Source organism: Agelaius phoeniceus, chromosome 21 (assembly GCF_051311805.1).
Source record: "Agelaius phoeniceus isolate bAgePho1 chromosome 21, bAgePho1.hap1, whole genome shotgun sequence".
Lineage (NCBI taxonomy): Eukaryota > Metazoa > Chordata > Aves > Passeriformes > Icteridae > Agelaius > Agelaius phoeniceus.
The window spans coordinates 10948934-10971211 of record NC_135285.1 but is presented as its reverse complement, the minus strand read 5'-3'; the positions used below and the strand labels follow the sequence as shown (position 1 = coordinate 10971211).

At 53.1% G+C, this 22278-nt stretch overlaps 1 protein-coding gene and 1 long non-coding RNA gene across 6 annotated transcripts in view; one reads left to right on the top strand and one right to left on the bottom strand.

Annotated features, from left to right (window-relative positions):
* The window catches only part of MAPKAP1 (MAPK associated protein 1), an 80181-nt gene extending 69986 nt beyond the window's left edge, over positions 1-10195 (top strand). For all 4 annotated transcript variants that reach the window (XM_054646388.2, XM_054646386.2, XM_054646389.2 and 1 more), the window contains 2 exons: positions 7751-7848; positions 9611-10195. In XM_054646388.2, coding sequence (XP_054502363.1) covers positions 7751-7848; positions 9611-9736 — 224 coding nt within the window. In that variant the 3' untranslated portion in view covers positions 9737-10195. The remainder of the gene's footprint in view (positions 1-7750; positions 7849-9610) is intronic.
* A 141-nt stretch (positions 10196-10336) lies between these two features.
* LOC129128820 (uncharacterized) lies at positions 10337-18744 on the bottom strand. Of its 2 annotated transcripts, none has more exons than XR_013184920.1 (3): positions 18257-18744; positions 13633-13866; positions 10337-11005 (listed from the first exon to the last, which is right to left on the bottom strand). It is a non-coding gene; the product is annotated as an uncharacterized LOC129128820 (long non-coding RNA). The 2 variants fall into 2 exon arrangements; XR_008535343.2 differs by having other exon boundaries at positions 13633-13863; positions 18257-18740.
* Between the last annotated feature and the right edge of the window lie 3534 nt (positions 18745-22278).

The window sequence follows — 22278 nt, the reverse complement described above, 5'->3', positions numbered from 1 at the left end:
TGGGGCTCTCCAGCCCCAGAGGCACCTCCTGCTGTTGTGGGAGTTATGTTCATACCCAAATCCTGCCAACCCAGGAGTTTCAACCCCCAAACAGAGCCCAGGTGCAGGAGGGCAGTGCCTGCCCATGGGGACCATTGGGTGAAGAATCACGGTGGCTTTGCAGAGGACACTGACAGGTTGCAACCAAGGCAACCATGACAGTACTGAGGGGCTTATTTGCTCATTTTTGTGTGAACATCTTAAACTTCTCCTACTAAATAATGGTTCAGCACAGTTCCAAAAGGAGAAAATACTTCCTCCTGAAACTGCTGACCTTTTCCCAACTCACTAAAGATGTTCCAAAAGTCATTATTTTAGGCCAGCAGAAAAGACTTTTAGTGTGACATCTCAGAATGATGCATTTTGGGGAACTGAACAGCAGATCAGTATCTCTTGAATTTTAAATGGAAAAAAGTTATTTTAGTAGCATAAAGGAATGAAACTCACTGTATTTCACAAGTTTTGTCTGTGATTTTTATCAGCACGGTGATGTATGTTTGTAGCAGAGTTTACATCAAAAATTATTCCCGGATCTTTCTTGAATGAATTATTGCAAAGAGAGGCTGGGTACAGATAAGGTCTTTGAGTTCTGCAATATATTTTGTTTTCATGTTTTTATCTCTTGTAACACAAACCTGCTCCATCTCCTCTTTCAGAAGTGCTCGTGCTTGTCCCGTTGTGCTGGGCTCGGGGTTTGGGGCTACAACCAGCTGGGCTCTGCTGGGCTGGGCTCGGCTGGGCTGGGCTCGGCTGGGCTGGGCTCTGTGACTCTGAAGAGCTGAAGGGTTGGACCAGCCTCCTGCTTTTTAGTAAGGGCAGGGGGTGTTGGGAGTGGAGGTTGAGTGCTGGGACCAGCGTGAGGGTGCAGTGGAGCCTCGTGCTCGTGTTCTTTGCTTCCCCCTGCACTGGCTCCTGCAGAGAAGCTTTGGTGGCACCTGTGTGTGTGTGTGAAAGGGCTCAGCAGCTGCAGAGCTGATGTGGTGGGGATATTGATGGACATCTCGGAGCTGTTTTGGACAGACTGAGTTTTCCTGTGCTGAGAGTTCACAGAACTCAGAGCTGCCTTCAGTGAGGGCAGAAAATGAGAACAGAAAGCTCTGGCATCTCATTTGCCATTAGTGGGGGGGTTGTAGGCAGGGATGGCTGATGATTTTTGTTTGCCCTTGTAGTAGCCCTGGGTCAGAATTTGAAGTTTTATTTGTAAATTAAATCAGACTCCCTGGATTTAGACTGAGGGGAGAGTTAATGGCCCTGCTGGCTTGCTTCGATGCCATTAGAACCTGACAACACTGGGCACGAACATCTTCTTTAAATCAGGTTCAGCCTGATTATCATGAGAGATTCTGAATGTTTTGAGTCTTGAAAGGAAGCATCCTATCATGTAGAAATAAGATTTAAGCCTTAATAAAGTAGTTGTCATTTTTATAGCTGAAAAGAGCTTTGTATCTCAATTAAGTATACATAATATAAAGTCTTAAGGAAGCAACATAATACGTTTAATACAATTATATCCCTTTGCAATAGTGTAATTTAAAGGAAATCTGATTCTGGTAATGTCTCTTACATTACTTGGACAGGGGAGAAACTTCAGTGTCACTGCCCACTGCCGTGTGCAGTGCTCTGTGGCCCGAGTGGCCCTGATGGATGCCCAGGGCTGCTGGGCACAGCTGAGCTGGGCAGGGAGTGCAGAGCCCAGGGCAGCCCCCTGTGCCACCACACCTGATCAGAGCCTGCCCAGGGCTCTCCCAGGCAGCTGTGCTTCACAGGAGCTGCAGAAATTGGATTTATTTGATAATTTACTTGAAACACTGAAGCAACATTCTCTGTGATCCTTTATCTGCCTTTTTTTTTGTTTTCATGAAGCAGAGACATCTCAGTTGCTTTGTCAAAATACCCTCAGTATGAAGGTAAGTGTAAACAAAGGTGTTCCGTAGGTCACGGAGTACATGGGTAACTTCAGTTTGTAATTTAATTGCCCGCTTTGCACCCTGCAGCTGAAGATTTCCTTTAAATTCTGATTCCATTGTTGCACTGGGGCTTAACAGAGTGTTAACCTGGTAATAGGCACAGGGCCTCCCCATTATATGTCTCGCTATCGAGCGGTTCTGCATGACTAGTTAAAAAAGATGGCAAGAAGATTAATGAAAGCTGCGAGTCCAGAAGGGGGGCAGGTACCTCGGTGAGACTTCCAGCGAGGAGATATTAGAGCTGAACCAGAGCTTGGCTTTTTCTTTATCCCGTGACCTTTGAACCTGCCTTACTGTCGAGAGCTGCCAGCCGAGCCGACGTTTTGATTGATGTTGCTACACGAGTCAGTCTTTCCCATTGAATTCCACATCTGCACGAAAATAGCTTTTCCAGCAGTATTCACCCTGGCTGCAAGTGATAGCCAGAGCCATTCCCGAACCCCCTTTATGTAGTTTTCATTTAAAGCTAAAGGTGTTTGATGTTTTAATTCAGTGTCCAGTTTCTCCTGATTATGCACATTGGGTAGTACTAATTTAATGAATTCGTTGTTGGGTTGTGGAAGGGCTGAAAATACCCAGGAAGTGTTGGGAGGGCATTGGGTTCCTGCTTCTCTGGGGGCTCAAACAGAGCTGTTGCAGGTTTGCTCAGAGCCTGCAGTGGGGCCAGAGCAGAGGGAGTGTGTGCTCTGCAATTGGTGCACAAAATATCACAACATCATGGTTCCTGATATCCCTGCTCCTGCAACGGAGCAAGAAAAAACACAGTAAAATTCCTACTCAACAGGAGACTAGTCACAGGTTCTGACCAGAAGGTAAAAAACAGGTTCAGCAGAGAAAATGTTCCCAAACTTCAGGCTGGGAGTGAAGGGAACATCCGAGTGTGGAACAGAAGGGCAGGGCCCAGCCTGGGCACGCTGTGCAGGCAGGGCTGGCAGCGGGCACAGATGGCTCCGTGTGCCAGGGCAGCGCTCAGCAGGACCTGTCCCTGCAGAGAAGGGCTGGCAGCAAGGGTCCCCAGGCCTGGCAGGGGCAGGAGCAGCCGGGCACTGCAGTGCTGATTAACTGCAGCCCCTCCAACAGCCGCTCATAAAAGTTCTCCTGAGCGCAATCAGGAGCGCGCATTGCCTCATCCTTTTAACAAATCTGTTTTGTAGCCCTATTAAAAGGGGTCTTCATCTATCCTGTCAAAGCTATTCTGCTGGGGTTTTTTAGTTTAATTACACTATCCAATTAAAACTCCTCGCTGCATTTTGATTCGCCTCTCCTCGGGCCTGAGTGGATGTGACATTTACAAGGCTCGCCTCTCCGGCAGACAATGCGTGATTGATGAGGTGCAGACGCAGTGGAGGAGCCCATTGCCATGTGGAAACACTGCATTTTGATTTATTTATCTTTTTTCCCCAAACAAGGTTGCTGGTAAAGAGGTTTTGGGCAACCCTGAGTTGCACCTCAATTTTCAGCATTTTTGCAAAAATCTTTATTGGTATTCTGCCTCTGATAATAATTTAAAGAAACAGAAGGCTTTGAGGGAAAATAATCCAGATGTGTGAATAGTTACCACAGTTTGACACAAAAGTGGGTGTGTGCTGCACTTTAATTGCAGCTCTGTTTTCAAGACATCTGGACCCACATCACCCTCTAATAGCAATGCTGAGTAGCAAGCCTACAGTGGAATATAAAGGGTTGGAGGAAGAGAGATCATGGAATATGCTGCTGCCTGAGAGAATGGGGCAAGCCAGCTGGACCACAGCTGTTTTTTTCCTTAACAGTCTTATCATTTGTTCCCACTTAAGTACTGCCCTGGTTTGAGGAGATCCACCCCAGGTTCATGGTGGGCAGCCCGAACCAGCAGTGACTCCACTGGCATCAGTGGGGTGAGGAATTCACCCAGAGCTGACTGCCCTCGCTGCCTCTAACTCATGTACCTCTGGGATAAATATCCCTTGCATTAAATGGGATTAACCCCACCTGTACACACAGGTCCACATCCCTATTCTGTCTGTCCCTAGCCGAGCTTGGTGCCACATCTGGATAATCCAACTCTGGCTGCAACTTGTGACCTCCCCTGTGAAGTTTTTTTTGTTACCAGAGGGTGTCAGGAAGGGTGTTGAATGTTTTTTAACCCTGACACAACTCTTGCAGCTTTGTAGGCTCTTCAGGCCTTCCTCCAGGGTCACAGCATCATTCCTGGGCTATCACACGAGGATTTCAGACAGCTGAGCCCCTCCCCAGTGCTTTGGGTGAAATGCAGCAGTGGCTGCAGAGCAGAGCCTCCCCCATCTCATGTAGGGTTGGAGGAAATGTGCCTTTGTACAGAAGTATTGCTGATGTGTATTTTACTATCCTCATTCCTTGCTTTTTACTGGTGTATTTCTAATCCTGCATCCTCTCTGGGCCCATGGGAAGAGATTTCAGGGTCTGAGCCTGTTGAGGTCACAGTTTCTGAAGCAGTGAGAATCAGTGATGTCAAACGATGTCCATAAGTGCTTTGTTCTTCAGAGAGTCCTTCTCCAGCTATTTATTCCACTAATAACTCTTAATTGTTGACTTCTGCCTTATGGCCCTGTAATGACAAAGCAATCATCAAGGTATATTGAAAAATTAACATAAATTTGCATTTCTAGTGTTTGTTTGTTTTCTGCTTTGTCCAATTCATGAATATTCTTTTCATCCTCTGTCTAATTAGTGATTTAATTCCATTCTGTTTAAAGAGTTGGCAAAGGATAAGGGCTGAATTGTGGGGTGGGAGGGAAAGAAGAAAAGCTTTCTAGTCTTAGCAGATTCGTAAAAAAATATCTTTTCTTGTGCAAATTCATATCCTTGTTTTCCAAGCAGAAAAATCTATCTTTTGGACTTTGATAAAAAGAGTTTATTACTTAGATTAGAGTGATTATTTTTCTACCTGTGTCAGGTGCAGCATGAGGCCCACCAAGGGTTTGGATGTTTTCCCAAGATTGCAGGAATTAGCGCAAGATTTACTGTTGCCTGTACAAGCACATTATGGTGTAGTTGTGGAGCTGTAATCCCACAGGGTTTCTGAGGGCTGTGTGTAGCTGTGGGGCCGTGGAGGAGCTGGGGGCTGCTGTGCAGGGCGGAGGCTGCAAGAGGAGCTGCAGAGCCCTGGGAAGGGCCAGGAGAGCCGGGAGCTGCAGCGCTGCAGGGCCTCTTCCCTCGCCTCGTTGGCAGTGCAGTGGTGCTAAAAATCAGGAGATGGGGTGAGCAGCTGAACGTGAGACGTGGTGCTGAAGGAGTAAATGAGCTCTCCTTGGTGAATTCCCAGTGAATTAGCATCCTGCCCTTCCGTCTGTAGGCTCCTCTCCAGGAGTAACCACACAGGAACCCATTAGTGCTGGGCTGGGGAGGATTTATCAGTGCTCCGAGCTGGGGCCAAGGGGCAGCAGGGGGGAGAGGCTGCTCTGCTGTGGGGCCGTGGCATGGCTGGGGCTCGGGGGCACCAGGGACATTGGCACGAGACCCCTTGGCTGTGCTGAGCTCAGCGTGGGCTGTGCCTGCCCTGTGACAAAAGCTGCTGGTAGCAGCTGAGTTTCTGTCATTCCTCTTGCTTTCCATAACTGTTTTAACAGACAAATGTAGTTGGGAATAACGTGGATTTTCTGTTGTTGTGCAGCTGATTGATCCTGATTGCGGGGCACTGAGGTTCCCTGCAAACACCCAGCCACCACACTGGTGGTGTGGAGTGATGGTAGCAGCTGCTTGTGCAGCATCTGCATTTGCTTTAAATCCCCCATCACGTGCAGCAGGAGCCACTCGAGCTGCTGCTGTTTGTTACCAGATCCTCTCACACGGAAACATCAAACCATGGAAGCTCCTATTGATCTCAGAATTGTCAGGGGTGGTGCTCTATTGGAAAGAGGTACATCACATATTTAAGCACTCTTGGAAATGGAAATCAATCTCACAATTCATAAATTCCATCTGGCTAGAAGAGTAGCAGAGCAAAGTGCCAGTTAGGATTTCAGTGCACTCATATTTCATGCTGTAAGTAGTGTGTTGTGGACTTGGAGCCCATAAACATGATGCTGTAATGGGGCTTTCTAAGGAAAAGTCTTCTTGGCTTCTTTCCACTGGGTCCCCAGTCCCAGCTGGAGGGGCTGTGAGCTCTGCACAGCCGCAGGTTTGGCATCGGCGCCGCGTCCCCGGCGCTCCCCAGGGCCCCTGCAGAGCCACACTTGGCCAGTGCCCGGCTGGGCAGGCCCAGAGCAGCCTCTGTGCCGTGGGAGCAGGAGCTGTGCCCTTGGCAGGGCTGCCCTGGGCAGGGCAGTGCCCCAGGGACACGTGGTGACACCAGGCTGGGCTCCCGGGGAGCAGGGAACACCTGGAGAGGTTTTGTCTTGATCCACAGCAAGAATTACCCAGAACTTCCAAAACCCAAAATGCAGCAGCTCGTTGGGGTCCTCTGACCCTGTTTTGTGCCAGTGACATTTCTGATAACCAGTGTGGAATGTTCAATGCCCAAGGAGAATGGTGGGAGCTGGTGGAGCACGGTGCTGTGTCCCAGCCCCAGAGTGGTGCACTGGCACTTTTGGAATCATTAAGATGCTGTGTTCCAGGCAAAGCTGCATGCATTAACATGCTGATGAGCTCCCAGCTTGGAATTCCGCATTTTTAGTACCACTGAGGCATCATTTGTCAAATGATTTAAAGGGTTGGGTTTTTATTATTATTATTATTAGCCAATTTTTCAATACAGAATTTATATTCCAGATTAGTGCATCATAATGGTGTTTAATTAACATGCCACAATAAAATACTTGCATCTCAAATTTCCTGGCCACCAATCTGAGCATATATCAGTCACTTTTTGGAAATCTGGAGAATTAGATAATGTAAATAAGATTTCCAATTAGCTTTCCTGCAGGAAAGACCTGGATTTACAGTAATGTGGCTGTTACTTTATGGATTGCTAACTTTGACTGTTGAACAGAATAAATTAGAAAACCGTTGGAAAAGTATCATGTATAGAATACATTTAATTTTAATTTTGAAGCCATCAGCATCCATACAAGTGAAGGATATTTTGCCTTCCTTTGTGCCAGGCCTTTGTGTCCAAGTCGTTCCTGCTGGCACCACGTGTTGGAGTCCAGGGACACTGTGCCAGGGCAGCCACAGGGCCAGCACATGGAACCTCTGTTTGGGACAGAGGCCCAAGTGCCAGGAAGGTGCCAGCAGGTCACATCTAGAGTTTAATTTGATTTTCCCTGGTGTGGGAAGGGCCATCCCAGCCCTGAGCGGGTTTGGTGGCGGCACGGCCGCGTCCCTCGGTGCCCTGCACTTGGTGCCACTCCTGGGGCCACCAGCAGCTGGCTGGGCTCACGTGGTGTTTTGGGTGCTTTGGGAGGAGGGTTTGGAGAGGTGGCTCTGGGATTAATTGCCATTTTCTGTTCAGCACAACCCTCCTCCCATGAGCAGCCCCGACGCGGTGCCGGGGCTGCAGCGCCGTCGCGGCCGGGCAGAGCTAACCAGCCATTTGATGGATTTTTGCATTTCCTGCAGTGGGGATGTGATGGGAAAAGGAACTTTATTGACTGGAGTTCAGCTGCTCCTGTAAGCCACCACTTGCCTTAAATTGAAATGACATGAGAAGCCTGTCAGCATTTCATTGCTTCCTTCTGTCGTGCTGATGGTACGCTGAGATCACCATCTGTGGTTTTCTTCTGTCAGGCAACGAGCTCTGCTCAAACTTTACAGGAATATTCTAAGCAGTTTTTTTCTTATCTTTGCAGGTCATGCAATATTTAAACTTACATATCTAAGCAATCATGACTACAAACACCTTTACTTTGAATCAGATGCTGCTACTGTCAATGAAATTGTACTGAAGGTGAGTATTAAATTTTAACGTGACCCAAAATCCTGGTGTTTTACCACTTGTTAGACATGTGAGTATTCAGGAGGCTCTGGAAACACACGAGGGTGCCGTGCCTGAGGACCACTGGGGTGTGTTTAACCTGCCAGGATGGCTGCTCCATGCCTGTTGTTTTATTCACCCTTCCAACAGCCACGCAGCCACTGCCTGTCTGTGTGTAGCATTTTCTTTTGTGCTTTTTTTTTAGCTAATAGAGACACCATGTTCTGTGGAATTTTATAGGAGACTACCAGATTTTATTGTGCCCAGTTTCCACCTCTGGACACGTGGTCAGCAGCCCTGTGCCATGCAGGGGTTGGTGCTCCTGCCCCTCACAGCTCTGCCCCACACTCAGGTGTCCCCACACAGCACACAGGGGCTTCTCTCCCCTCATCCTCTCTCAGGACTCTTTGCTTTCCTTGGGGCCCTGTACAGACACAAACTCCCTTGCTTTGGGAAACAAATTTTTGTTACACTCTTGAAAAATTAAATGGAATTTTCCACAAGTTCATCTTTCGTAGCAAGTCAAAATTCAAAAGCAGTAATTTTGGCAAACCATCTGTTATGTTTGCTTTTATTGGCTGTGTGGAGTTTAGAGGATTGTTAAACAACTGACGTGCGATAAAATAACTTTTATTCATTACACAGGAGGTCAGTGTGTTTGAGGGGTTTCTGCTCTGTGGGCTGTTAGGCCAATTCTTCTGTTCCCACTTTATCTTAGATCAGCTATTGCAATCCCTAACACTTAGAATCATGGAATCATAGAATCATTAAGGCTGGAGAAGACCTCCAAGGTCATCAAGTCCAACCTTTGCTCAAATACCCCCATGCCACATCTCCTTGGGTTTTGAACAGTTCCACCCATCCGAGTCTGGTCATAAACAAAGGCTAAAAAAATGGTTTACTGTCAATAACATGAATATTCAAGAGAGAAATAATATTGAGCAGTACTTTTTTCCCAAGTTGAAGTTTGTTTATAAAGAACATTCTCTGGTTTCATGCACAAGTCATTGGTTTGTTTTCAATTCCATCAGCATTAGGGAGCGCAGAAAAATCAGACTTTTCAAATTAGGCTTTTTAGATGATCAAGTGAGAAGGACTGAGACTTTATTGACCATGAAAATTCCCTATATTTTTATGCCTTAAGCTGTAATATGCAATGAAAGTGAAACACTCTACAGTGCATAAAATTGTGCAAGTTTTAAGCCACAGCATATTAACCAGCTAATGACAGACCAAAGGGCATTTTTATCTTTTTGATTCTTGCATTAACCTTCCATTAAAATTATCTTTGAGATTATCACAAAGCATTGGAGATAATAAATTTAGGGAGTAGCAGGCTTGTTAAATATAATTTTAAAATGCTTTCATCAAGTAAAATGTGCCAAAACACAGGGAAACTCTGAGATTAGCTGAGTATGCAAACATCATAATGGAAGAATTCTTTTTTCTGAGGCTGATAAGGTCCTTTATTGATGCTCGTTGCTGATTGTCCCAGCACTGGAGGGTCGGCACAGCTCCCTGCCTTCCCCAGAGGTTTGGGTGACCCGGGACGGGAGCAGGGACACAGGAGGACACCCAGGGCTCTCCTGGCACTCTGGGCTCCCTCTGCCATCATCCTGCCAGTGGATGGGACCAGCTGGACCAGAGCCCTGCTCAGGGGCTGGGCTGGGGGTCCCTGCCCACCCGGGCTGTCCCCCGGCCTCGGGTGACATTAACACCACCTCGTGTCTTGCAGGTTAACTATATTCTAGAGTCGCGAGCAAGCACAGCCAGAGCAGATTATTTTGCTCAGAAACAAAGAAAACTGAGCAGGAGAACAAGCTTTAGCTTCCAGAAGGAGAAGAAGTCGGGGCAGCAGTGAGCCTGGAGCAGAGCCTGCGTGCGGCGCTGGAGCCGCTCCGCCCGGGCGGCGGCCGGGAGCGCTGCCCCTGCTCGGGGCGGGCGGCGGCCGGGAATCTGAACCATCCCGTCTCTCACGGCTGGAAGATTGTCCCTCCTCGGCGGTGGGACGTCTCCCCTGTGACAGAAATAAAGAGCCATATCAGCCGGAAAGAAGACTGTTACGCTTCAGGTTCCTTTGATTAGAAATAAGAGAATGACGTAGACTGGCATCATTTAATTACTGTATTATGTACAATCACAAGAAGAGATGTGATTACATATTATTTCACAGCCTGGTTAAAATAAATTATATACATCTGTAATCCACCCACGTACACGCAGGTATTGCTTGTGACATGATCAAATTTCTAAAAACAAAATGTAGGACAAATGTATCCATTTTTACTATTAATAAACAGATGTAATCTTTTTCAAGGTCCATATGATGCACAGTTCTTTTGGGGGGAGGCTGCAGTCCCAGATGGTTTCACTTCTGTTGCTGAAGTGCAGGAGGCATCCGTGAGCCAGGAACAGCAGCCGTGGCAGGGGAGCGCTTAGCGAGGGAGCCCTGAGACAGTCCAGTCTGTTGTGTTTGTTTTGTTCAAAAATATTTTTATTTAACTGTGCTTTTCAGCTTTGCAAATGCTTTATCGGGAGTTCCTTGCTGAAGGCAGCACGGTGGTTGGAAATCCACATCTTGGAGGTGGAGAGAAGAATCCTCCTGCCCAGGACCCTCAGCTGCTGCCCCCCTGGAGCTGGCACATCCACTGGGGCACCTTGTCCCTGGGGACCGGGAAATGCCTTCACCTTCTCTCAATATTATTCTTTAACAATAAAAATTAAGACCTACTTTGTACTGGGATTTGTAACTATCTTGGCCTTGTTCATCCTTAACACATCAGGGAACACGGGAATGGATGCTGGCACCCAGAGCCACATTTTTGGTTGAATTCACCAGAGGTGTCTTTCTTGCATCTCTCCAGGTCACTGGAGCTCTGCACACACTATCACAGAACTGCCCTGGTTCCCCATGGGGCTGGGGGCAGCTCCCTGGGGCACTGCCCACCCTCTGCCTGCCTCCCACCTTGCTTTTGTACAGAGAAAACTTCCTGAGCCTTAACACAGCGTGTGGGGCAGCCCTGGGCAGAGGGAGGGCCTGGGTCTCACCTGTTGTGTTTATGTTCTGGGTTTCAGAAGCTTGGCCCTGCACCACCGAGGCCAGGCCTCCCTGTACAGTCTTCCATGATATCTGCAAAACAAGAGAAACACTATTTTATAGTATTCTATTAATTTTTTTAATATTTTCTATGTGCAAATGCAGCACAGATACAATGGGAAAAGCCCCTTCGATGTAAATGACTCTTTTAACCAACTCTGTGAAATATTTAACATTAAAGTTGCTCTGTGAATGTTCTTTGGCCACCCAGTTTCAATTCTTTTTAACTGAACTGAAAAATTGCCTATTTGGTACCATAATCTGCAGCAATCTCCTGTTTCCATGGCCATAGTGCTGTCGCCACCCCCTCACGTGTATTTATTATCAGCAGGGATTCAGCATGTGCAGGTTTGCTCTCAGGAGAGCCTAAAAAACTCAGATTTGTGGCAGAGTCCCTTGCCCAGACCAGCTGTGTTCACAGCCTCCTGTCAGTCACCTTCCTGCTCCTGGTGTGGGTGTCCTGGGACCCAGGCAGAGATGGACAGACAGAGGCTGCTCCAAGGCTGGGTGAGGAGCAGGGAGCTTTGGAGCCCAGAGTTTATTTGCTCCAAAAGAGCCACCGACAATTTAAAAGCAAATTTGCTTCCAAAGATCAGATTCAGTTTGATACATGGCCCACAGGAAACCTTCCTTAAACCCTGGAAAGGTCCAGCATTCCAGGAGCTGAGCATCCCTGCCCCAGCAGAGGCATTTCTGCTGCCCAGCGCCCCTGAAGGAGTTAAATCAGCGCTCGTGGCTGCAGAGTGTGCACAGCTGAGCACGGAGCCATCGCGGGCTGGTCTTTCCCCGGTAGCTGTAGATGTAATTGAGTCAGATGGGCATCAACTGGGTCAGCAAGGCAAGCTGTTCCCCCATCCTGCAGAGCAGAGCGCGGCCCGGCCTGCGCACGCAGGCAGCTGCTGGAGGCAGCAGAGATTCCCTCAACTCCCTCTGACTCCTGCTGTCAGAGGACTCCTGTCCACAGGGACAATTCCCCTCCAGCTCCTTGGCTTTGTCAGAGCACAGGGGAACACCAGAGAGAGACCTTTGAGCAGGGGACAGGCAGGGCACCCTGGCACATGCTGGCACCCAAGGCCAGAGCACTGGGTGCTCTCCCTGGGCTCTGCAGGGTTTTGCCAGGAGCTCCCAGAGCACCAATTCCAGACAGAATTACCTTTGGTTTTGGGTTGGCAGGAGTCTGGTGCATCCCTGGGTTTTGCAGCTGCCCCTCAGGGGAGGCTGAGAACCTGGCACCAGGACAAGCAAGCAAAACCCATGGCACAGCCGTGGGTGCAGCCCTGAGATTAATGGGGGGAGTTATTTATGGAGACATGTTTGTAATGGGCCCATGAATCCATGGAAATGCGCTGCTGTGGTGGCGGGTGGGGCTGGGTGCTGCTGCTGCTGCTGAAATTAATGCCTCTTAAATCACAGCCAGCACAGCCACCCCGTGCAGCACTGGGACAAGGACAGCCACGAGGACAGGAAGGTGTGGGCACGGTGGCACACGGCCAGCTGGGCCAGCAGCAGCGTGCCCTGGCCAGGTGTGCTCCCTGCATCGCTGCCGTGACCATGGAGAGCTCAGGGTCACCAAGAACCGGGCACAAGGAGGGCTGGCCCTGGGCACAGCCCCATGCTTCTGCTCCACTGCATGAAGGGTTAAGCACTGTCATGTTTTATTCTCCCCACACACCTCTGCTTAAATGCAAAAAGAGAAAAAAATCTCAACAGGGTGTTGTTCACTCTAAAAACCCTAAGCATGATTTGTGAACTCTCACAGCCTGGGTAATCTCATCAGAGTAATGGGATTATATTTCAAATCACCATGGCCTGTTCATTACACATTTAAACTCCTTTGACAGAGGAAAAGTTAAATAAAATGTGTGCGTCAGCCCTGGTTGACTTTCCCAGTTCTCTTTCTTGATTAGACAAACAGATGCTGAGCTCCAAAATGAAAAAATAATGTGCTCATTTATTCATTTTTCTGACAAGTCACAATAGATTTTTAACTACAAATGAGCCCCCTCCCCAGGTGGGAGCGCGGGGCCCGCGTGTGCTGTAATGGGCTGGGAGCTGGTGGCAGGGCTGGAATGGGGCACAAGTGGTCATTTCCAGGCTGGGAGCGTGGGGACACGGCCACGATTCCCCTGCCACTGCCACTGCCACCACTGCGGGGCGGATTTCTGCCAGGAGCTGGAATTCCACTCCACAGCCACAGCCACAGCCTGGCCCAGCCCCAGCACCCACCGAGGCTCTGGCACCTCCTCCAGCCCTGCTCACCCAGGCTGGAACAGAGCCCAGGGGCAGGGCCAGGGCTGCTGGGGCTGCCAGGGCCATGGGGATGGCCAAGGTGTGGCCATGGGGATGGATGTGGTGTGGCCATGGGGATGGATGTGGTGTGGCCATGGGGATGGCCATGGTGTGGCCAAGGGGATGGATGTGGTGTGGCCATGGGGATGGATGTGGTGTGGCCATGGGGACGGCCATGGTGTGGCCATGGGGGCGGCCATGGTGTGGCCATGGGGATGGATGTGGTGTGGCCATGGGCACAGCTGTGGTGTGGCCATGGGGATGGATGTGGTGTGGCCATGGGGATGGCCATGGTGTGGCCAAGGGGATGGCCATGGTGTGGCCATGGGCACAGCTGTGGTGTGGGCACACTGAGCACTGCCAGCACGTACCTGCTTAGGGCACTGGAGCTCCCAGCTCCTCTCACGGTGTCGCTGCTCCCAGTCTGAGCTCAGCACGAGCCCCAGGTGTGCCACGGGGATGGGGAGAGTTCAGCCCAGGCCTGGAGGGTCTCGGTGCCCCCGGTCCTGCGTGGGCCCCACCAGGGCAGCTCAGCCGTTCCCAGGAGCTGCAGATGAAGGAGCAGGCGGGCTGCTGTGGGCTGAGCAGGCTGGGCTGAGCTCCTGCTGGAGAGAGAGGTCTCGTCAGGGAGCACCGGGACTCTATTAGGGAGCTGAAATGCCAGATAATTAGAAATACACCAGCAAACCCCATTATTGTCAGGAGGCTGCAACTGCGTACAGTAATGAAGCAATTATTAATGAGCAACTGCAAGGCTGTCATTAATTTCAGCTTTTCAGGATCACAGACTACGACAAGTTAAATGTTACAGCAGAGCCGGGCTGGGCTGAGCAGGGCTGGTCCCCACCCCAGCTGGGCACAGCAGGGTGTTTTGGCACCCCTCAGCCCGGGGGGCCCTCCCTGTGCCCACGGTGCCAATTCCTGCCCTGTTCTCTCCTCCTTTCCCTTTGCCCCTTTGGGCCGTGGCACCGACAGGGATGGGGACAAGAACGGGGACAGGGAGGGGCACAGGGACAGGGAGGGGCACAGGGACAGGCACAAGGACAGGGACAGGGCCTGGGAGAGGCACAGGGACAGGCACAGGGCCAGGGAGGGGCTCAGGCTGCGGGGCCGCCCCGTCCTGCGGCAGCCCGGGCGCGGGGCCGGTGGCTCCGGGTGCGCTCGGGGCCGGTGCAGCGGGAGCCGCTCCCGCACCAGCGCAGCCCCGCGCCGCAATCTGTCACGGCGGCTGGGGCTCGCCGGCTCTGCAATATGTACCTCATGTCTGGGCTGTCATCGGACATAATTCCTCCCTGCTGGCATATTGCTGATTTGTGCATAAGTGATGCGTGCAATCCACCTGAGCCGGGAGTCAGGGGTGCCTCGATCCGGGGCTGTCAGGGCAGAGTGTTTTAGTGCCTCCTGCGATTAGCTGGAATTGACAGGCCCTGAGAGCCGGGAATTGCACAACAGGGGAATTAACAGCCAGGGCTGGAGTGGAGTGTGGCACTCGTTTAATCTGCAATTTATCAGTTTGCGTGGCTCCTTGTCGCAGGCGGGAGATTACACGCCAAAAAAGGGCGGATCTGTTTTTCTGTGGTGCCAGCAGCCAGGGAGGGCAGAGCAGCGCTCGGGGTCAGCGGTGCCTTGGGAAGGGCACCCTGGACGGGGTGTGGTGGGCACTGTGCCCTGGGGCTGGCTCCTGCACGGAGCTTACGGGGCACGGGCAGGTGCCCCTGCCCAAGGTGCCCTAACCCCAATGCAGCCCTCGCAGGGTCCCCACGGGCTCTGCACCCCTCGGCACATCACCCACGGGACCCCAGAGCAGGATCCACAGAGCCACAGTCCTGTCCTGTCCTGCTGCTCCCGTGGGCCCTCCCAGAGCAGGGATGAACCCCCGCCCCCCACCATGCCACGAGTGCTCCAATTTTGATAATATCATTAGAGGCTGATAATGGTTTCCAGGAACTCTGCAGCTTCCCTGCGAGGTGACAGCCTGTAAAGGCAGCGTGCAGATAATGTATTCTGCGAGGGTACAGAAACGCGACTCTGAGCACATTAAGCTCCTCTAATGCGGGTGACACACACCTTCCTGCCCGCATGCGTTGCCCTCGGGGGCAGGCACGGCCCGCGGGCCCTTCCCCGCTCCCGCCGCCCCGGAGCCTCCGCCGGCCGCGCTCCCCCTTCCGCCGCCAGCCCCGAGCCGCGGGATGCAGGCGCTGCCGCTGCGTGCCCATGATCTCCTTGGCCTTCCTGGGTGTCCTGCTCTGATACCGAAACCTTTATGCAACCTCACGGTATCAAAGATTATTTATAATGAATTAAATACGTTTTCAGCAGCTTCTTTCCACACTTACTGCCACACTTCCACTGCCACTTCAACTTAATTAGGGAGAGTTCGCTAAAGAGATGGGAATAAATGCATCTATAGAAATATATCTATGTATAAATGAAGAAAGCCGCCACCGCAGGTCAGACCAGTCCTTTCAATTTATTGCCCTGGTACATTCATTTGTAAATAGCTTTGCCTTGCTGGTTTCTAAGTGCAAGGCTAATGTTGGAGTGCTTAAATTAATAGTGACGCACACCTTTCATTATTGCTATTAAATTAGGTGCTGGGCTTTGATGGATTCACTTGTTGCTGAACTAAAAGCCTGGTGGATGTGGGTGTGTGTATCCATTTGGTTTTACAGCAAGTTTAGGTCCCAGTGTCAAGGCAGGCAGAGCTGAGCGGCTCCTCCTCAGCTCACTCCAATTAGCAGGAGGGGCCCTCCCGCAGGAGAGCCGGGCAGGAGGACCCCACACACCCCAGGGGGTTTGGGCAACGTTCCAGGATCAGCATCCCCGGCCCTGCACAAGGGAGAGTGAGCTGGGAATGCCAGCATCATACCTGGCACCAGAGCCCCGGGGGGATCCATGCCACCGTCTGCAGTGGGCGCCAGCCCCACACCAACACGGCATCTGCCCTCCTGTGCCTGGAGAAACACAGAAACGTGACAATCGCCCCCAAAATCCCTGCAGACACGGGGTGTTTGACCCATACATCAGCTCAGTCCCCTGCAAGCTGTGACTGGCACAGCCCCGGGACATGCAGAGCCCCAGACTGGAGTTCCTGAGGCTCCTGAGGCTCCTGCCCGTGCTGGCCGGGGGCTGTGGGTGCCCCAAGGCCCCTAATCCTGCCCCTGCCATGACCCCATCTTCCCCATCAGTGCTGCCATTCCTGCCGAGGGCATCGGGACTCCCCTGTTCTGTCCAGGGGCTGGGAGCTCTGGGCTGGGCTGGGGGCTCTGGGCTCTGTGCTGGGGGCTCTGAGCTGGGCTGGGGTCTCTGAGCTGGGTCTCTGAGCTGGGGGCTCTGAGCTGGGCTCTGTTCTGGGTCTCTGGGCTGTGTCTTTGTTCTGCCGCGCTGTTCCCACTCTTACGGTGCCACCTTGAGGCCGCCGATCGCAGCCTCCGGCGCGGCTCAGGCTGCGCGACCGCTGCCACGGCCGGTCCCTACCCCTGTCCCTGTCCCTACCCCTGTCCCTGCTCCTGTCCGGAGGGCCAGTGACCCCCTCAACCCTCCCTTGCACTTCACCAGTCCAGGACATGAGGCTGTCTGACCCTGGGGATCTGGTCAGGCTATGGGGTTTGTCCCAGGGAAACAGCTCAGGACATTCCTTTGGGGTCGAGTCTCTTATTCCTGGAGCAAGCCCCAGATTCCCTGTGCTGGCCCAGCAGGGTCTGTGGGGTGCTCTGGTGTCATTTTCTGCTCCGTGCCCCAAGGCTGGCCAGGGCCAGCCCCGCAGCCTGGAGGGGCCGAGGCCCCGGCAGGGCTCCAGGCAGGCGGCAGCGCCATCCACCCACGGCTCCCAAGCAGCTGGCAGCACAACCAGGTCACCGCCTAGCCTGAGGGACCGACATCCCCTGTCCAGAGCCGGGCACAGACATCTGCTCAGAGCAGCTTCCCTACGGACACAGGGAAGGGCTGGCATGGAGCTGACCCCCTCGGCTGGCCCTGCCAGCAGCACTGGGGACACGGTGCAGAGCTGGTGACCGTGACGGGTCACTCTGGTCACTCCCTGTGCCTCTGGCACGGGCACTGCTGGACACACAAACTGCATCGCTCTTGCTCTTTGACATTTTAGGGATAATAAATTCCTAACCACCCCAGATTCCTCCTTGGTGCCCTCTGCAGCAATGCTCCGATATTACATATAAACCCAGTGCTCCAATATTAATTATAAACCACAAATACTGACCAGCTTCCGTGTCCTCCGCCAGCGCTGACAATCATTGACTGGAATATCAAATTTATAATGTTGGGATGCGGAACCTGGTGAGATGAACTGCTCTGCCTTTTAATCAGCTTTATGGGATGATAGAAAGCATTGATCGACAAAGACAAGACACAGCCCATGTTCCTGTGTCTGTAGCTCTGCAACCTTATTAATTTAGATTTGCAAAGGGTTGGTTGAGCTGGAGGGGACAGAGCCGGGCATCCCTGTGCTGGATGGAGCAGGGCAGGAGCTGTGGTTCTCCAGGCAGGGGGCTTGCCAGCAGCCTGGCTCACCTGGCTCTGGGCAGGGTCCCCAGAGCTCAGCCTCGATGGCACAGGCACCCAAAGTGCACCAGGGCCCACCCAGGGCCACCGCGGTGGGACCCGCGGGCTGCTCCGGGGCTGAGGAGCGCCGGTGCCAGCCCAGCACGGACCTGGCACGGGCAGCGTGTGCCTGCCCGCACGTTCCTGCCCAGCCCGGCCCTGCCCTGCCCTCCTCCTCCCCCGGAACGCCGCCGTGCCCGGCCCGGTGCCGGTGCCGGCCGGACAGCTGGTGACCAGATTGGTGCGTCTTGCGCTGTCGTCTCGCATTTGCTCGCCTGCCCCCGCCGCAGCCGGGGAGGCTGGGCCGGCGTTTTCAGGTCAGAGGCTGCATCCAGCACAGGAGGAAAATTCCCATTTCCCCACCAAGATTTTAACTGTGGAGTTACCCAGCACCCGGCCCTCCCCTGGCACGCCCAGCCCCGGCCCCACACTCACCCTCCGGTCGTGTCCATCCCGGGAAAGGCTGAGGAGCTGGAACGGCAGCAAGGGGGGCTGAAACCAGAGCGGGCAGTGGGGCTGGATGAGAAACTGGGCTTGTAAAAAAATTTGGTTTCATTCCTTGAATTTAAAAGTTTACCTAATAAAAGTAACTGAGGAGCAGTAGTGTGCTTTGGCTTCTGTTCGGCATTTGATTTAATAGCACATGACGTTTTGATTAAAAAATTAGCTGTATATAATATCAATAGAGCTCACATTAGAAGGATTAAGAATTGGCTGACTGACAGGTCTCAAAAAGCAGTTGTCAATGGGGAATCATCATCGGATGATGATGTTCAACATGTTCATCCACGGTTTGGAGGTAAATATCAAATCAGTGCTGATAGGATTTGGGATGACAAGGATTAGTGGGAAGGTGGGAACGCTGACAAGGGGGAGCTGTGGGGAGCTGATGATGCCCTGCACAAGCAGCATCCCCACCACCAGTGCCACTGCAAAGGGTCCTGAATGAACCCTGAGCCCTCCTGTGAACCAACACACCAGAGCCAACACCCCCAGGTACCTGGAGCCCTCAGCAGCCCTGGCATCCCCACAGCACAGGCTGGGCATCACACTTCTCAGGAGGTGATGAAGGAGGCGATGAAGGTCTCGCCCCTGTGGTGCCACTGGCTGCCCTCGCAGTGCCTGGGCCCATGAGCCCCCAGCTCTGAGCACCTGTAAAGGCATCGAGCTGCTGCAGGGCTCAACTGGCCCAGTAAAAGGACATCAGCTGAATAAAACAAGGAATGAGTGATGCCACGATGCCCTGTTGGATTGGAATTGTGTGAACAAAGTGGTTTTCTCAGGGAGATTTATATCCTCTGCTGGCCACAGCCAGCCAGTCCAGAGAAGGGAACAAGTCTCTGGTGCCGGGGCCACTGCTCCCTCCTGGTCCCAGCACAGCTTTTATCCCATTGCTGAGGGAATCAGAATAAAGGAAATGCAAACAGGTATTCACCCACTGCAAAGCATGGGGGCACAGGCTCCTGTTCTGCTCCCTGGGGCCCTGCTCTCCTCCCAGCCCACACCACAGCCCCAGATCCTACCTGGAACCCACAGCCAGATCCAGAAAGGCCATCCCATGCCAGAGGGGATGGTTCCTGCCCTGGGCCTGGACATGGCATCAGCTGAGACAGTGCCCTGATGCTCTGGGACATCCATGGCCTCTGCCAGGGATGATGGCAGCAGAGCCAGGGGCTCCTGCAGGAGCTGCCCTGACACCCGAGGGGACAAAACCTCTGCTGCCACCTCATCTGCAGCCACCGTCCCTCCAAGGACCAGGCACCTGCAGGAGGCACAGAACAGGTTCCCCAGGAGTGGTAAATGCTGCAAAGTGCTGGAGTCAGCACTATCGCTGAATTTTGCTTTCAACATCTGCAGCCCAATAAATCTTTGTCTCCTTCCAGTGAACTGTGCTCTTCTCGGGCTCCAATTTACATCCCTCAGCACGGCCCCCACAGCAGCCCCGCGGCTCCCGCTGCCAGCCCGGGCCGTCACCCCGCGGGGCCGAGGGGGCAGCGAGGGACCCGCCCCGGGCAGCCCCGGCCCCGCCAGCCCCGGGGGCCACCGGCGCCGCTCTGTGCCAAAACCCTTCCGCTCTCCAGACCTTCACTGGGCTTTTTTTGTTTTGTTTTAATTGTTTTCAAAACAGATTTCATGTGGTCCCAAAATGAGACCATGATTGTAAATTAAAGTGTAATTAGCCTTTACGCTTTTATATTCATTAACTCTTCTCTGTTAATGATGCAGAGGCTGGAGCACAAACCCAGCATTATGAAACCACATCCAGGAAATAAAATAGTGATTTAGATAATGGCCAGAATGTATTGCTGCTTACACATAATTAAACAAATGCTCAATTTACACTTGGAAACATGAATGAATGTTGATTAACCCCAGCCCAACGACTCTGCTGGCGAGGTGGCTGAGCCCGGGGCTGGCAGCGCCGGGCAGTGCTGGGCAGGGCGGGCAGTGCTGGGCAGGGTGGGCAGGGTGGGCAGTGCTGGGCAGGGCGGGCAGCGCCGGGCAGGGTGGGCAGCGCCCGCTCCCGCCGCCCTGCCCGGCCCAGGCGCCGCACCGCACTGGCTCTGGCTCTGCAGGCTGGTCCAAAAGCCACCCTGGCACACGGGTGACACCGGCACAAGGGCAGGGGACGCTGCCGTGGCAGTGCCACCCCTGTGTCCTCCCGGAGCAGCGGGGACAGTGGGGCCCAGGCTGGCATCGCCCGAGGGTCCCCGTGCCGGGGCCGCTCCCGCTCAGGCTTTGTCTCGGTCCCCGCTCCTGCTGCCCTCCGAACGTGCCAGTTTCTATGGAGACATCGCCTCCTCTGCGCGGGAGGAGCCCGAGCCCCCCGAGCAGGGAAAGGCTCCGCTCTGCTCTGCTCTGCTCTGGGGAGCCGGGGCCGGGGCCGCTCGGTCCCGCCCGCTCCAGGGCCCGCCCCGGGCTCACCGCGGGACCGGGCAGCGCTGGCCGGGAGCCCCGGCAGGGACAAGAGGAGCCGCGCAGGGCGGGCTCCTGTGCCCATGGGCACCAGGGGCGTCTCTGCTCCAGGCTGCACCCAGCGCCAAGCAGGGCTCTCTGGTGTTTCCCGGTGGGGATGGCGGCTGTGCCGCTGGTCACAGGGAATCCCCAGCCGGAGCAGGGGACATCCCCTGGGGAGCCCAGCAGAGCCATTCCCCACTTCAGCCTGGCTCCGGGCTGCCCATGGCAGCGGCCCCAGTGCTGCCCCCCCGGCCCCCTCACCTCGCTGTGTCCAGACCTCGGCTCCCACGGACCGTTCATGGATCGCTGCCTCACAGGCCATAATGGCTCCATCTCGGGGTCAATACGGGCGCCTTTGACACATGATAGACAATAATTGCTCTTTCTTAGAGACTTTTTAGTTCATGGATCATTGACCTGATGGGCTGTAACAGCTCCGACAGAGGCTGCACACCCCTGTGCTTAACCACCCTCAGGAGCAGGCAGCTCACGGGGCCATGTGGAACAGTCTCTCCAAATCCATGCCCCCAGTGCAGGCTGCCAAGGGCCCTGGGGCCACTGGAAGCCCTTCTGGTGCCATGGCCATGGAGGAGAGGCCGTGGCAGGAGGCACAGGAGCCCAGGAGAAAAGGCCAGCACACCCCAGGATCCCCTGAGTACCATGGGACAGAACAGGATGCACAGGACCAGGTCACCTCCCAGGCTCTGCAGGCTGGAGATCCCCACTCTGACAGCAACTTCCAGGTATATGATTTAATGAAAGGCACAATAAGAAGTGAAACAATTAGAATTTCTGCCTCATTATCATGGTAATCTTATCAGTCGGATAATGAGGTATTAATGGAGATTTAATGTGCCTCTCATAACAGAATCCCTTGGAGAAAACACATAAGGAAATTGCTGTAAATCCACTTAATGATGGAAAGGTCCCCAAACACCATATTCCAGAGGATGAAAAATGCTGGATGCAAATGAGAGAGAATCAAGGTCAATAACGCTGCGGGGACCGAGCCCAGGCAGCCCCGGCCCCGCCCCGCCTGCCCCGGGACCGGTGGGTGTGTGGCAGCTGAAGAAACCCTCCGGTCTCGTCAGGAAAAATCAGCATTTCCTAAGAAAAAAGACGCCAACCATAACAGTTTTGGACTTGACCACTCTCAGCAAGGCATCAAGCAGCAGCCGGCAGAGGGACGGGCACAGTCCTGCTGCAGGCAGAGATATTTCTCTCCTTCCAAGCAACCAGAACAGCCAAGCTGCAGATTCAAAAGAATAACTGAAGAGCTCTGTGTTAAGCAGTCAGTGCAGCGGAGCTTCCTCTCCCCTTTACTGGACTTTGGTTCTTTTTTGCCAGTGTCCCTTCCATGGGTGGTGTGAGGATGGAGCAGAGCAGCAATGCCCAGAGCAAACCACACAGAGTTAGTGGGAAGTGCTCACACCTGCACGGCCATCCCAGCACAACTGCTGATGGCACTGGAACAAGGCAGAAACGTCAAAGCCAGGTGG